This window comes from Echiichthys vipera (genome assembly GCF_963691815.1).
Source record: "Echiichthys vipera genome assembly, chromosome: 4".
Lineage (NCBI taxonomy): Eukaryota > Metazoa > Chordata > Actinopteri > Perciformes > Trachinidae > Echiichthys > Echiichthys vipera.
The window spans coordinates 15530882-15547619 of record NC_139829.1 but is presented as its reverse complement, the minus strand read 5'-3'; the positions used below and the strand labels follow the sequence as shown (position 1 = coordinate 15547619).

The 16738-nt window shown below is 41.3% G+C and overlaps 1 protein-coding gene across 1 annotated transcript in view; it reads right to left on the bottom strand.

Moving 5' to 3' along the window:
* Positions 1–16738, bottom strand: part of fbxl17 (F-box and leucine-rich repeat protein 17) — a 219999-nt gene that overhangs the window by 15919 nt on the left and 187342 nt on the right. The window contains exon 10 of the mRNA XM_083912507.1: positions 3249–3391. Within this exon, the coding sequence (XP_083768633.1) occupies positions 3249–3391 (143 nt within the window). The remainder of the gene's footprint in view (positions 1–3248; positions 3392–16738) is intronic.

Here is a 16738-nt window from a genome sequence, read left to right as displayed (position 1 = left end):
GGGGGATAATACTTTTCCAGATACTCTGAGCTTCTCTCCTCTCCGTCTGTATCATTCATGTTTCATCAATGCATGTTACTAATTCAACTTCTGCCCCGGAGTTGTTTGTGCTTTGTCGTCTCGCAGGTCTCTGCTGATCGTGGTGGTGCCTGCTGACGTGGACCTGCATGACGCTTCCTGCTACTATTATAATCTATAACCTTAGCTGTGCTTGTTTCTACTATTCTGCCATATTAACTGCCATAACATATAAGTCATATTCACATTACTATAGATATTATTATAGTTACTGAAAGTGTGTCTGTCTGTCTTTGTGTCTGTCTTTGTCTTTCTCTGTCCATCTGTCCGTCTTTTCTCTCTTTCTCTCTCCTTTTCTACCTCCCCAACTGGTCTAGACAGATGGCCGTCCTCCACAGAGCTGGGTCTGTCTGACGTTCCTGCCTGTAATAGGGAAGGTTTTCGTTGCCTTTCGTTGTCTATGTTTATCATAGAGTGTGGTCTTTACCTAGTTTGTAAAGTGTCCTGAGATAACTTTTGTTATGATTTGTCACAATAAATAAAATTGAATTGAATTGAATTGAACAGTAATTAATGATAATTATGATAAGATATCAAGGTTGTTTTGGAGATGAGTGTCAGCTACGGTAACTGTCTAGATGTGAAATATAACAATTTTTAATTAAAAGTAAAAAACAAAACAGAAGCACCGATTGTCAGTTTAGGCGACTAAACAATCTTGAGAGGCGAGCAGGAGGTTTGAGGGATGAAGAAGAGGAGAGAGATGAGAATAGGAAATGAAGAGAAGGCAGAGGGTGGTCACTGCTACCCCTGGGCTTATTTGTAGATAACCACAATTCTCTGCCTCTCACCTTTTTACCACTTTAACTCGCTCTGTAGCTCTCATTTTCACTGTGACCTCAGTAATAACAACCTATTTCTGTTTATTTGTTTCCCTCTGAGCAAACTTCGTATTATCCCCATTCCTCTCTCCCTCTCATCCTGAAACTTCCTTTCACGTCTAACATAATAAAAAAACAACAACAACAATAAAGAAAGTAGCTGCCGTGGGCTGGTCTTTTTTTCTCACACAGGCCTGACCGATCTGAAAACAGAGAAATAGGTGATGCATGCATGCACTGAATTAATTCTGTGATTCAGAGCTGGTAACGTACCTGACCTTGGGAAACTGTCAAACTCTCTGCTCGATTCACACTCCATTACAACACTAATAGCACCAATTATAGCTTTATTTAGCTCTGTCATCCCCAAATTCCCCCTTCAGAGCAGAGGGAGAATAATTGTTTATCTTTCCTTGCTCCAGGCTAAATTATGAGTATGAGTATCACATCTGAAGAGAGAGATGTAAAGATAAATAGGGGCAGAGAGATGGGTGAATTTGTTCATCGGGAAGGCAGAAGCATGAAAGCATACGGTGGAAAGAAACTAAGATTAAATGTTTTATTCCACTAAAGATGTAGGTCATTCCAGAACAGATTTTTATTAGCATGGCTGATATCGATTGTTGGGTCACTGAGTTGGCGAAGCAGGAGGGAACTAAATGAAAATGGAATCTAAGTGATCACCTGCTGTGTAATGCAGTTACTCTTTATTACTCCTGGATAAATATGATAGATACACATTCATGTCGGCAATAATGTGAATTGAGTATGCCGCTTCATCACTGAGACCTTACAAACGGGGTCACTGTCAGACCCTCATATGTTTTAATTTCATTGCAGCATAAATAGATAAATATGATACACTGATGTTCTTGTCGCATTTAACGATCTCCGGGAAGGCATTTTATTGGAAAAATCCATAGGGTCAAACTTGAGGCCACGACACACAGATATCACTGATTTTATAATGTAGAAATAAAAATGATGAGTTCCCAACCTGGTGAAAGGCCTCAACTATAAGTCAAAATCTCTCCTCCTTCCTTTTCTTCCCTGCCAACTTCTACTTGCCTTTTTACTGGACAGCAGAGGCTTTTAAATTTGTTCATCCCAAAACCCAAACGTAAAATTTAGAGTCAATCTGAAAACGAAAGGCTCATTAGAACACTACACGTACCATATGCGGGCACACCAGCATTGGGATTATGACCTGAGTTGTGTACAAGGCTACAGTACAAGACCCATGGCTGTACAATATCAGCACAGGCGGAAGTTCTGGGTTATAGTAGCTGTTCACTTTCCTTCCTTGTGTGCCCTCATCCTACTCATGTCAGACAGAGCGATTCCACACTAAGTGGATGCATCTGTTTGGTAGAAGCTTGTCCGAACCAATTGGAGAGGTGGGTGGAGTTGTTACCATGGCACTAAAACTGAATGTACTTCCATCAGGTTAGTGATTGGCCGGGTAAGAGGCCAGGTGAGGGTGACTTTGGAAAGATCGTCCCTCAGACCTAGAGGCTCGAAGGTCTGAGTGGGATCTTTATGTCACTTTATTTCTGTTATCATCCAATCAGCTGATCACATGGACATACTGGGGGCAGGCGGCAATGGCTTAGCTTCTCCATACAATCTCCTTTGGATACTTGCCTAGACTGGGCCTTTTGAGAGTTCCTGTGTATGCGTTTGATAATGTCTCTGTGTTTATGTGTGCACTTGAGTTGGCCAACAGATACAGATCATTAGATGACAGAAATTTGTTTTATACACTATTTATATCAAGGTTACTATCTCCTTAAGGGCATTGCTGTTCATCACTGATCATGACTGCTTTATGGCAATATTGGATTTAAAATATTTTTGCATATTATTGTATTATTATAATGTTTGTATTATTATTGATTGTTGTTTTATTGCAAAGTGTATGGCTTTTGTTTATTTATTTTCATTAATGTATTTTTAATCATTAACACTTTTATTTCAATTATAAATATTTATATTATACTTAACTTTGAATTGTGTTCTCTGTATAGCACCTTCAATTCAATTCAATTTTATTTATAGTGCCAAATCATAACAAAAGTTATCTCAGGACACTTTACAGAGTAGGTAAAGACCACACTATGACTTATTTATGATTCACAACTGTATAAAAGTAGGTCTGTAACTAATAATGGTTATCATTAATCTGACGAATGAATAAATAATAAATAATTATCTTCTTCTGCAAATTTCCCACCAAAATGTTTTGCAAAATGAAAAAATTCTGAATCACTATGTTCAACATCTTTTGAGAGAGTGCCATACATTCAGTAAAGCAGACAACAGCAGACATTACAGGCTGAGCCTAGTTACCTTGTCACATCTCATGAGGCCCAAGTAGCGGAGGGACTTGCTGCTCTGAGCGATCTGTGTGGCTCCCTGGTCTGTGATGTCCTTACACCAGCCGGCATCCACAGTCTCTATGGTACTGCTGTACTGGCCTATGGCTATCAAAGCTGTGAACACATGAGGAAGACAGAGAGAGGGACGAGGAGGGAGGCGGGGATGGAGTGGAGGGAGGGAAACAAGAAAAAGGTGTTAGTCTGACAACCTTTCTCATGCAAATGTGGCAGCGTCGTTCTCCCAAAGAGACACACAGAAATTGGAGATGAAACCAGGGTACGTCATCTGACCAGCTGTGACACACAATTCCAATGTTTGCACAACACCTTGAAAATATATACCCATATACGCAGGGTAACACACTAAAACACACACATGCATTTCACACACACACGTTTGTTCAGACCGCTGCAGGATTCATCCATTAGAGCGTTGGCATGAGTCACAGCACTGAAAGGCAATAACACCGTGCCAGGGTGTGACTCCATGCCAGTGTATGATTTCTTTCTGCTCTGTGTGTGTTTGTGTGTCTACAGCTGCCAGGGCAGAAACATAGTGCCAGGGTAAAGAGTATCCACCGAAACAAATATCTGTCAGTGTATAGGGACTCTGTTATACCTCCGAGCATGTGTGCATGCCTTCACACACGCACGCACGCACGCACACACACACACACACACACACACACACACACACACACACACACACACACACACACACACACACACACACACACACACACACACACACACACACACACACACACACACACACACACACACACACACACACACACACACACACACACACACACACACACACACACACACACACACACACACACACACACGTATTGTTAAGCAGAGTATAAATTGAAATGTGCTGCTAACAAACTAGATGAGATTAAATCCTCTGTAATCTATCTCAAATAAAGATATATTCTCTGTTACATTAACACACAAACACACGCATAGACACAACAATCTTCCTCATCAATCTCAGACCCGTCAATCTTTAGGCAGATGGAGGAGACCTGTGCTCCACCAGTCAATTGATAGTGCTGCTCAGTGATCGATTGGCAGGTCCTGGGCTTTGTTCTCCCCTCTCTCACAACCATCACTAATGAGAGTGGGAAGGGAGGAGGTGTATCAAGGGATGAGAGAAAGATGAAAGGAGGAGGGTAAAGACAGAGAAAGCCTTTGACAGCACCTTCAAATAGTTACTTAGCCCTGATGTTGTTTTTTCATTTACAGAAATCCATTTCACTTCAAACTTTTTCAAAAACAAGCTTGAGATTCCACCGTCTCCGCTTCAACAAGGAGGGAAAAATGTCTTTATAAACTTGTTTTCATGTTAAATCTCATCTTCTCTCCCTTTCTCACCTATATTATCAGCACTTTTTCAAAATACCTCCACATATTACAGTACTAAATAACATGCAATCAGCAGATTGTTGCCGTTTCTACACACTGGCTAAGACTAGCTGTGCAAGAGTGTGTATGTGTACATGTACAGTATACGAGTATGTGGGAGCTTGTTCCCACAGGGTAAGGGAAATGAATAATCTTAGGCTCTTTGAATCAACTCTATGTATATAACCCTCTTTCCCCCTGCCCAGCTGGAGCTACAGTATGTAATGTTAGGTCTCATCTAGCCCCCCCCCCCCCCCCCACACACACACACACACATATATAAGAACCATCTTGTGTACAGTATGTAACATATGTAATATATAGCTCTGGGCACTTGGAGGGCTCCACATGTGGTTCCCTTTGTGCTCCAGTATGCTCTTGGATGCCATGCATAATGGCACATTTTAACTGAACAGGCAGTAACATGGCTTTGAAGCTACAGAATGTTTCATGTAAAACTGCACCATGGGGAAGAGGCTCCATCGGGCCAGATGGGTGAACAGCACACGGAGTAACCATGTTGTTTTCTGACTAGTGGTGACTTAGGCTAGTGTTTTTGTGCATGTGCTTAAGTGTGTGTAGAATCAAGGTGAATAGCTCCCCATCCTGTCCCCCTTGTTATGTCCAATCACATGATCCCAAACTCGATTACCTGGGTTCAGGTCTCTCGACTGATGTTAAGACGTACATATTGCTGCTGTTAAAACCTCCTAGCAGCACAATGGAGAGTTTTCTGGGGAACAGAGAGATCAAATAAAGAGCTTCACAGTTAACCTAACCAAACAACAGAACTCTCTCTACTTCCCCTTCAACAACTCCCAGTACCTGTTTCTTCCACTTCACTGTTACTTCTTTTAACCTGACCTGAAGCAAGAGGATTGAAGCAGACAGATGCCTACCATGGTGAATGTTTAAGAAGTGCATTGTCCACGCATTTCCTGATTACTGTGCAGCACTCACCTAAGCACACAGTCCCGCCTCTAAATTACTGAATTACAGGTTCCAGACTTTAAAAAGGAAACATGTGGCGGTTTGAGATAGCTGCAGGGGGAAAGAGAAGAGCAAATAACCCTAAACATAATTTTGTTATGCTCTCAAGTCGGTCATTTGGAGAGTGAGATAATACCTTTGTCAGATCGAGACAAGTGTTAGGCTATTTAGACTTGTTTAGTACTCTATCAACAAGTTCATCTGGTTTCCATTACAGTCTAATGTCCCTGTGTACTCTGCTTCTCTCCATCTTCCTTTGATCCTCTATCAGGAGACTGTAAACTCCAGCTACTCCTGGTGGCAAATGGAAATCGTTGGTTACTTTCTGCAATTCAAAGGAGAAGAGCTCTCAGGGAAACCTTTTAACTACAGTCGAACAGTTTTGTTTACCTTGTCAGAGACTGCAACTGGAGCTTATATACAGTATATATAGAAACATACATATAAAAGCTCCAGTTGCAGTCTACATACAGTATATCTATATCGATAGATAGATAGATAGATAGATAGATAGATAGATAGATAGATAGATAGATAGATAGATAGATAGATAGATAGATAGATAGATAGATAGATAGATAGATAGATAGATAGATAGATAGATTTAAAATTAGATTTTTTAAATTTCTCAATGAGCTTTTTAGGGCAGTTGCTATTAACTGACAGTTATGTTGTCAGAAATGTTTTCTAAAACTTCTGACTGGCAGTGTTTAAGAGACCATAGGAGCAGGAAATTGTCTTTCCTGACTGATAATGATTCTCTGTCTGAGAAATAGATGAAGCGACATGCAAGAGAAGTTATGCTGAAAAAGAGGAGGAAGAGTCAGAGGAGAAAACAGGGGAAAATCCCATTCTGGCAGCAGGAGCTGTGACTTAGTGGTGACTACACACTCATGGACGGTAATGAGGACAAACTCTGCTGCCCTGCCTGAAAATGGCTTTAGAATCTGGCTGTGTGTGTGTGTGTGTGTGTGTGTGTGTGTGTATGCACCCCCTCTTGAGTGTGAAAAGAAGCAGAGAGAGACAGAGATTGACCCTAAATCCGGGTTATCATTCATTTTGAGCATGGCACGTTTCACCTGTCTTTTACTAAATATGTCATTTGGGGATAAAACTGCGTCACCATACCAGAAACAGGTGGGGACCACATTTAAAACCAACTGCACCAGTTCATTTATGCATCTCCTGGGATTTGGGCCAACATATCTTCTTGTCAATCAATCACTCACCAAACAACAAATCAGTCAGTGGATCAATATAAAGTATCATGGACCATCTAGTGTCAAAACCAGAGTCTGCAAGCATTTAGGGAAGCTTGCCTTGTAATTCTTTCACTAAGGTCTTCCCAGAGTTTAGAGTTTTTTTTAAATGTGAGGCTTTCAGTTGGAGCCAAGGTGACAAATGTTGAGCAAAGGTGCATAACAGAGTAAAATCCTAAATCTCTAGTGTTCCATTAACTTTTACATTATCTCCAGACAGAGATTCATAACCTATTACTTTCCCATATCAGGCACAAGCTGTTATCAAACGCCATAAATAAAGGATTTATCCAAACATAGGAGCGGCTCTAGGCTACGGTAACCACTCTCCTAACAGCGGGGTCAGAAGTTGGTCAATCCTGTGATGACCGCAACGTGAGAAGAAAACTTTCCTTAATCAGCTTATTCTCCTATCTCTGTACCTGACCTCAGAGCTTCAGGGGTTAAGCATCTTTTACAGGCTTATTAGATATTCACTTATTACATTCTCCTAAATGATGGTGTGCCATTACTGCTTTCTTATTGCTCTGAAGCCATCTCCATGCCTGTCTGCTGTAACCCTATACACATTATTTTAGCCACTGATGAAGACAGAATGCTTACGAAAGAAGCGATGGTATATGGTAAGACTTACTCTGGTGCAGTGTGTGTATATGTGCAGCGTGTGTGTGTGTGCATGAATATGGCAGCAGGGATATCACAAAAAAAAGCTTATTATGGCTGATGTATTCCAGAGAGCACAACTGTCATGTCTAATGTGAAAGACATTCGGTCGGTTCTTTGTGTTGCGTTTAAAAAACTTGGCCTAAGCTTCGCCCTCTCCACTGTGCTGCTGTATCCAAAACCAAAAGAAAACCCCTTTTCATCCCTCATCCTTTTAAATTGTCGAAATAACAAGGGATGCAAATGCTATTTTTTTTACAGGGGATATTACAGTCTGTGTTTTTTTTCCGTCCACTTAAGCCAATATTCTTTACCAGTACTGACATGCTTTTTGCAAGATAGAGGGCAGTTAGTTTCCACTCTGCTGTACTTTGTAAGTTTCATGTAAGCTACATAAATACTAATAGGAGAGAAAGAATAGAAGTCTTTAGAAAAAGATTTACCTTTTTATAACTGGGAAAAAGGACAATATATGTGTATTAGTGCAAGAGAGCCAAAAAGAAGCATTCTTGTCTGATTTTCTTTTTATCCATAATTCTCAAGTTTCTCATGATTTTCAAGTGACTTTTACCCCCACAAAGTACATTCTGTGCTAAAGTGTCATTTCCATATCACCCACTACTAACCATAACGGTATCAAAGTTTATTGGCATGTAAAAAGGTAGCTTGAATTTTGAAGGTTCCGTACTCTGTGTGTTAGTAAATATACTGTAGTGTACTGTATACATGTGCATGTGTCCTTATGTATGTGCAACATGATAATTATTTGTGTAAGCAGGAAATGGGAAACGCTAACAGTAATGTAGTGGATGTGTGTAAATATAAATGAATGAGCACGCGCACACACACACACAGACACACACACACACACACACACACACACACACACACACACACACACACACACACACACACACACACACACACACACACACACACACACACACACACACACACACACACACACACACACACACACACACACACACACACACACACACACACACACACACACACACACACACAGTGTGTAAACTGTTTTAGGAGAGCTCAATGAGCACCATGTGGATGTCACTTAATTCCTTTGATGCCTGTCTGACCTGGCCAAGCGTTGGTCTCATGGTATGATTGATTAACACACTATGTTCACCTTCAAAGTACTCAACCAAACAGACTGGGGTCACACAGAGTGCCAAAACTAATGTGGTAAACAAGATACCAAATACAGCACTTGAAACACACGCGCAAAGAGAAAAGAGAGGGACTGTTGCCTTTGCCTGTGGTGAGCTGAGAACTAACAAATTAAAAGCTGTGAGAACCTGAGGGAACTGGAGAAGGAATGCAGACAATCCCTTGATTTAAAGGAGAAACAACCGTCCTGGGCTGTGGACAGGAACATGAACTTGATCTGACAAACTAAGCTGTATCTTCCAAGCCAGATAAAAATATTCAGATATAAAGAGAGCAAAAGAGAAAAGGGAATAGGAAAGAGAAGAAAAAGAAAATGAGAGAGGCAGAGGTTCTGCGAGGTGATGTTCTTTGACCTGACGTTTTGGGCAAACGCAATCAAAGGCCAGGGGAACTGAAATGAGCCGGGCTCCGTGGAGAGACACAGGAGAGAGGAGGAACATATTGAGTGCGACACAAGAAGGAGGGAGAGCACTTTATGGTGAGACATGCTCGATCTGGGAAATTAATTAGCCAGAGGGCAGGGAGAAGGCAGTGTGCCTTCTTGTGTGTATGTGTGTGTGTGTATGTGCGTGCGTGCGTGCACAAGTGTGTGTGTGTGTGTGTGTGTGTGTGTGTGTGTGTGTGTGTGTGCGTGCGTGCGTGCGTGTGTAAGTGTGTGTGTGAGTGTGTGTGTGTGAGTGTGTGTATGTGAGTGAGCACTGAGGGCATGGGCATTTTCCCAATCAGCCTCTGATCTGATGTAAACCAGCTGACACATTCCATTTTGTGGCCGTGTGTGCTAGTATGGTTTTATGTGTGTATTTGTGTGTGTGTGTGTGTGTGTGTGTGTGTGTGTGTGTGTGTGTGTGTGTGTGTGTGTGTGTGTGAGAGAGAGAGAGAGAGAGAGAGAAGGGAAAACAGAAGCAATCAGCAGACCCTGAAATGTTTAAGTTGTGAGGTAGAGACAGTACAACAGAAAAAGAGACTGATGTTTTATGGCGGTCTAGCATCTGAAAATAACACGTGCACGCGCACACGCACACGCACACGTACACGCAAGCACACACACTGTTTTAGTAGTTGATGTGTGATAACCTTGTGGAGAGGATGTGAAGTTTGGAGAGGAGGATGGGAAAGGTGAGTGAGTGGCAGCGAGAGGCATAGATAAAGAGGAAGAGTGATGGGCAAGGACAGATAGACAGAGTGAAGGGGTGATAAGGAGAGATGGAGCTATCACAGAGGTGACCTACAACAGGCTTTCCTTCACCGCTGAGAACAAGCACTTGTCGTCCATTCACACACATTCAAAGGTCATCTGGACACTTAGCAGGATGGCATTATTCATCAGGACTTAATTAGGTTGAACACAATACGAGTATGATTTTGAGAACAAGATTCACTCACATCTCATGTACACTTCAAGATCCCATATTGTAAAAAGTGACATTTTCATGTCTTTTTTTAATTAAGCAGGTTAAGGTGATATATCAAAACACCCAATCCAACAAGAAATACACAGGTCATCTTCACAAACTGTGCCTTTAAATGAGCCGTCTGCATTTCTGTACATTCATGATGTTTCGCAACTAGACTACTGTATATATAGGTACAAAGTGCCGCTAGAGCGCCGTTATAGTCATTCCCTGCTGCAAAAAAGCATGTAAACATGTTCTAGTAGAAACCCAACACACAAGCATGAACCTGAAAATAAGCACAATATGTCCCCTTTAAGAACTTTAAATACTGTGACCATTAATTATCATATTTTTGTCAGGGCTGCACAATTCTGGAAGCCTGTACCCATATGTCCCTGATCAGCAGACAGTTTGTGTCCATTCTATGTGACGACCCCTCCTGTGTCTCTACTCTGCCAGGACTGCTTGTGTTTTCTCCTCCCCTTACAGGACGTGTCCTGGCAGAGTGCAGGTCGTTAGTGAGCCAGCTCACCTGGGCCGATGAGCTGGCAAGCCTATGAAGTTGTCCAGTTCAGCCTGTCCCTCTGTCTCCGTCCGTCTGGCTGTCTGTCCGTTTCTCTCTCTCTGCTCCCCCATGGCCACCTGCTTTGTTTTGTCTCTTAAGCATGCAACATCTTCTCACACAATGTTCCACTCACATCCATCACTGATTGATGTTACTGATCATATCATTGTTCATATCTAATGTATTTCTTTTGTAAATAACTCCGTTTAATAAACTAAACTGACCTCCACCTTTTGGGTGCTCTCTTTCCTTTTTTGTGTGGACTGTTTCAGGTAGTTACACCGCCTCACGCCCAATATCAGATGGGATCAGCTCCAGCCCTCCGTAACCCCGTTAGGGACAAGCGATTGAAGATGATGGATGGATGTTTCAGGTAGTTGTAAGCTGTTATGCCCTCCAAAAATATTCCCCACAAAAGAGATGGACCCTTTTTTTCACTACTGGCACATAATTTCTGTCACAACTAAGACTGGATAATTCTATTTCTCTCTCACTGTCAATGACAGATTGAGATTCTGACTCATTTGTTTTTGAAAGTTCTTTTTCTTCCACTGTTTCATTTGTCATTTGCTGATACTGGAAGTGACTTTGAATGATCAAACAGATCCCCTTACTATTGGAACAGAGTCATTGTACTGAAAGAATGAAATTGCGTAGAAGAATTAAAATTTTGATTTTAATGTAATTAAATAGTAGATAGATAGGTAGGTAAATACATAGAGGAATTCCTATAAAAGGACTCATTAAATATTAATAATAACACACTCACAGGCCTATGGTTTTATCTATGTGTGTGTAATCAATGTGGAAATAGTGTGTTTTATATCTTCATCCTTCTTCGAAGAGAACATCAACAATAAGAGTGTACACATACACACACACACACACACACACACATGCACACAAACTGAAGTCCCCATCACCATCAGCAGTAAAAGCAGGATATTAAGCTCTATTTCAAACCAACAGCACCTCTGCTCCTATGCACCTCTCCTTTGAGGGTATTAATCCTTCCCGCATTCTCTCTCTCTCCCTCACCCTCTCTGTCTCTTTCTCCATCACTCTCTTTATCAATATGGGATTGTGTACAACAGGAAAACTGCTCTCCAATTCTGACATCACAGACGGAGGGGCATAAAGCTTAACAACTTCAATTTGAAATGAGAAGGTGAGAGAGGAGCGGAGAGGTGAAGAGTAGGAAAGAGGACGAAAATGAGGATAGACTGCATCCTAGTCACTGAACTGCATGTTGCATGCGTCTGACTGGAATTAACGTAGCGTAGCAATAGTTATGGCTTTGGTTATGGATTATGGCTAATCCTTTAGCATAGGGAGCAGGTCTTAAAGGTAATTACATGCTACTATTGGATCCAGAGCCCAGAAATGGGCCTTTCTTACATCACGCTTATTAAGATCCAGAAGAAAGCTGGCTGCTCTTACATACTGCTTAGTCAGAGTACAGGTTAACACACCATGACATTGGCTGCCAATCTTAATATAATTTAAACCCGTCTGGAAGGTAAAAGAACATTATTGCTGACATCAGCTGTTCTTTTTTGTGATGGAAAGAGGAAAAGCCTGGCTTCAGGATTCAAAAACTCTTTGTTTGTATTTGTTACTATTCAGAATTAATTTAGTCATCATCAAAAGCAACATAGTGAACTGTTCACCCACACAGTGTAATTAGCAGCTTCACTTAGTTGTCAGAAAATATTTCCAGCACTGATAGACAGGAAGATGAACCCACTGGACAGTTTCCTGCTTATTTAAGCTACTTGCCATGCGCTCAGTTTTTTACTCTTTCCTTCTCAAAATATCCCTTTGACTGTCTAAGACACACAGTCAGTGCTCCAAGTGCCACCAAGTCTGTTTCTATGCCTTATCTTGAGCCTTTAGCAGTCCACTCTGTCCGCTTCAACCCAGAGGGAATAATTAACCAGACACACACTTCCTCTCCCCCAACCCCTGACAAAACCCTCCAAGTCGTTATGATCACAAGATAGTGTGTGTGTGCCCCTGAAACAACCCTAAAACAAATGACCCATTACCAATTAATTGCACAATAATTAGGTTAGTAGACCGTTAAAAGCAGGCAGACCCACCCAAAGAAAGGCTTGAGTTGCTCATTTCTTCCCTGATCCTTAAAATCAATAATAGCAACAGACAATGCAACCTTCACACTGCAGTCAAAACTGTTGTCAAGTCAGTGTAAAAGGAAATGAAATAGCAACAATAGACCAAACATTCTATGTAGAGTACGTCCTGTACATCTTGCCTTTTAGTAAAAAAATGTTAAGGGTAACCTTCTATTTGACCCAAAACGTAAGCAAAATGTCCTCATCTTTCAATTCTCTAACAAATAATTTGTCTGAAACAAAAAAGTGAATCATTAATAAACACTCTTCTTTAATGTGAAGTGCATCAAAACTGTAAGACTACCATCTTGGCAGTGTTAACTGATTGTTTTGGATTTTCGGCGGTGTTAGTGGTATGCCTTCAGTTTGACCTAACGTCTTGGAAGTCAACATCGGGAAAAGAAAAAATGGAGGAAGGAGGGAAACAAAACAGTGACCTTTTGAGGCTAGCTGAATAAAGGTAAAAAAAAAGATATCCTGCATTAAAGAGGCTTTACTCAACATTTGGAACATTAATATAGCAGTAACCATACACAGATATAGTGGAGTCATGGCGTCCTGAGCAGAGAATGAAGTCACTCCTATGTATGTTGTAATCCAAGTTTCACTGTTTGTTTGTCTTGATAGATGGTCTGACTGCATGTGCATGTTCGTGCCTTGTACGTCTGTATCAGACACTGATGGCTGTCACAAATGCTCCGGGCTCTTTTCTTCTCTTAACGTTCTCCATTTGTCTTATCATTCTCTGTTATACAAACTCCTAATGGCTCATGAGTCTGTAACAGCACTTCGTCAGGACTCACCAAAAGCTCTTTAGCAAAGTTTAAAGCTCCCGTGATGTTTTCTGATCAATACCTGGCCATAACTCAAATCACACGTCAAGTGCCATTACTGTATGTACCGCACAATCTAAACCAAAGTGCACTGACGCACACGCACATACACACGTGTACATTTTCATGAGCTCAGACAGTGTTTTTGATCAATACCTGGCTATAGATCAAACACCTTTTTCAGTTTATGGCTAACCTTTCCCAGGGCTCATTTCAGACGCACACAGAGTAACTCATGTCTTACTTGAGACTGCTGCTTTGACTGCGTCTATGAAATTGATAAGTGCTCTTAAATGCAAAATGACAGTTTAAGAACCTTGTTTTTGTGCCGTGGCGTAGTCAGAATGACTCATAAAAACACAAAGCACTTTTCTCCCAGAGGTAACTTCATAGTCAGTGCCAGAGAGAGTAATACACAACAGAACAAATGTGCAGCCCAAGAAACTGCGTGAGAGTTATTCTTTAAAAGGATAATTTGTCCAAATGTAACAAGGGGAAAGCGGTGCTGGGAAACCATTTCCCCTTTATATTTTTCAGTGTATTTAGAATTCAAGAAATGGAAGTTTGTTTCGCCAAAAATATTTCATCCGCCTGATCATTACTGACTTGAAAAACCCATTGAAAAGTGCAACAAGGATAATTTGCATTATCTTAAATACAATTAGCAGAGAATCTTATGAGGAAACTTTTTGAACTTTATACTCTTCATATCTCATCTTCTTCATATCCCCCTGTGTACTTCTGATCCTTTTTCTTTTTGGCTCTCGCTAATGTTTGCTTTACCCTCCTCCTCTCTCCCTTCCTCCCTAACTGTCTTTATCTTTCTCCCGATCCTCTCTAAAGGATGTTCCTGTGTTCTGGGTCACTGTCACCCCCTCAGTAGCTCTGTTGACCTTTAACCTCTTTAAGACTGGGGTCAGTGTCTGTCGCCAGGGTATTTAACGTCCCTGTGGGAGGCCATCCATGTACATTGGTATAGTGTACAATCCAAACATGCACATACACATTATTTATTATGTCAGAGGCATGCGACATTGACCTTTTACATCACTTTAATCTTTCACTCAGGTTACGAGCCAACACGGACAACAGTCAGAGTATCCAATAAACCTCCCCCTCTGTTTGCTTCAACATCTTTTACTCATTGTTTTATCCAACCTCCCTCCATGAGCGATTCATTTGTGTCCTTTCTTTTACCTTATGTCCCATCTTCCTGTGGTCTAAACAGGCCTCTTTAGATTTTTGCATCTTGGTCCCTTTCAACTGCAGGGGTTCGGGTTTCACTACCACAGTAAAAAGACATCCCACAATGACAATTATCCTGCGTAGCGATGGCTGTAACCTGTGTCTGGGAACCAAAGAAGATCATTTTTGAAAACAGCTTTTTCTGCTGATATGAACAGCTCAGTGGCAGCATAAAGCAAACACGTCGTTTTCTTGTTTTTGCAGTTTCCTCCAAGTTAACAGCCTCAGTTGTATATCAAGCGAATATGTGGTGATTTTCTATAGGTAATGTTTAGACATTTTCTATTGTGTGCACATGTGGAATCTAATAAAGGAACAAATTGTAAAGCTGTGCAATTATGTCACCATAACATACACACTTAGCAAACATATCACAAAAATTTCAGCTTTTTAACTTTTGAATTTAAAGAAAATTTAGATTTACTTTTTAAACAAACAAGTTCTTAACTATATACTTGTCAGTTTAAAAAATCATACCCCAGGAACGTCACCTGTTTTGGTTTTGTACACATTTTACATAGTCTGTGACGCTATCGGATAGCAGATATATGCCTCAATTTGAATCAGTGCAGCTGTTGTTAACACCCTCGCTTTTCCATCAAAAACATTTTTTTATGTTAAGACTTTTGTTGTCGTCCATGTGCGTTAGAATATTATGTTTTGAGTGTGTGAGTGTGTGAGTGTGTGTGTGTGTGTGTGTGTGTGTCTGTGCAAACCGTTGCACATTAGTAGTGTGGTTGAACGGAGCCACTGTGTACACCGACAGAGAACTCACAGCTGTTGTGTTGCTTTTGCTGCATGGTCAGGCTAGACAAGGTGTTCCTCTTGAGGGTGTCATTATGTGCACTTCTTACAGTGTGTGTGCAAATGTCCCCACTTACTTTTGAGGGGTGTCCGTCTGTGTTTGCACTTGGCTCTGAGAGCAAGTGTTACCAGAGGGAGTGGGTGAGCTTGGGGAGGCAAAACACTCACTGGGCAAATGATACAAGTCCTGCACTCCTCCTCCATAAATTACCAGCTCATTACAGTAATGCAGCCCATTTACTGTAGCACAGAAAGAGGAGGGAGGATTGCAGAAAAAGTGTTGTTGTGTTGTTGGGTAGCAGGATTCATATATATATACATTCATAGAAAATGGTGTGAGGACTGAGGGAGAAAGAGAGGAAGATAAGGCAGGGAAATAAGGGAGGAAGACGGAGGAGAAGTAAACAGAGGGAAAAACAGTAGGGGAGGAGGAAGAACAGGGTTTGCGTGATGTGTTTAAGGAGCTTTTCAATCTCAACAAAAGTGCTTTTCATTAGGTTAAAATCTATCATCTATGCTGCTGCAGGGAGAAAAAAACAATGGGGAAATATTAATATAGATAGTGGCTACAGTAGGAGACAGAGATATAGACCCAGACAGAGCGAGAGAGTGGAGGAGAGAGAGGGTGGGGGGAGCGAGAGAGAGAGAGAGAGAGAGAAAGAGAGAGAGAGAGGCAGATAGAGAGGGCGAATGGGATGAGATGTAACAGTTGTAATTGAATAGTGAACTAGAGAGGGCCTGAGTGCAAGCACTGATTAATACAATTCAAATTGATTGTCTCCTAGTAGCTGTGAGAACATCTCATTCTGACTTTCATATTTGAATTCAACATGTTCTCTGTGTGCATGAGCGCGCGCGTGTGTGAGTCTGTGTGTGTGTGCGTGTGTCTGCGTGTGTGTAACAGAGAGCACTTACGGGGGGTATGGAGATAGAGAGTGCCCTCTAGTGCTTGCTGCGTCTTCTACCCCG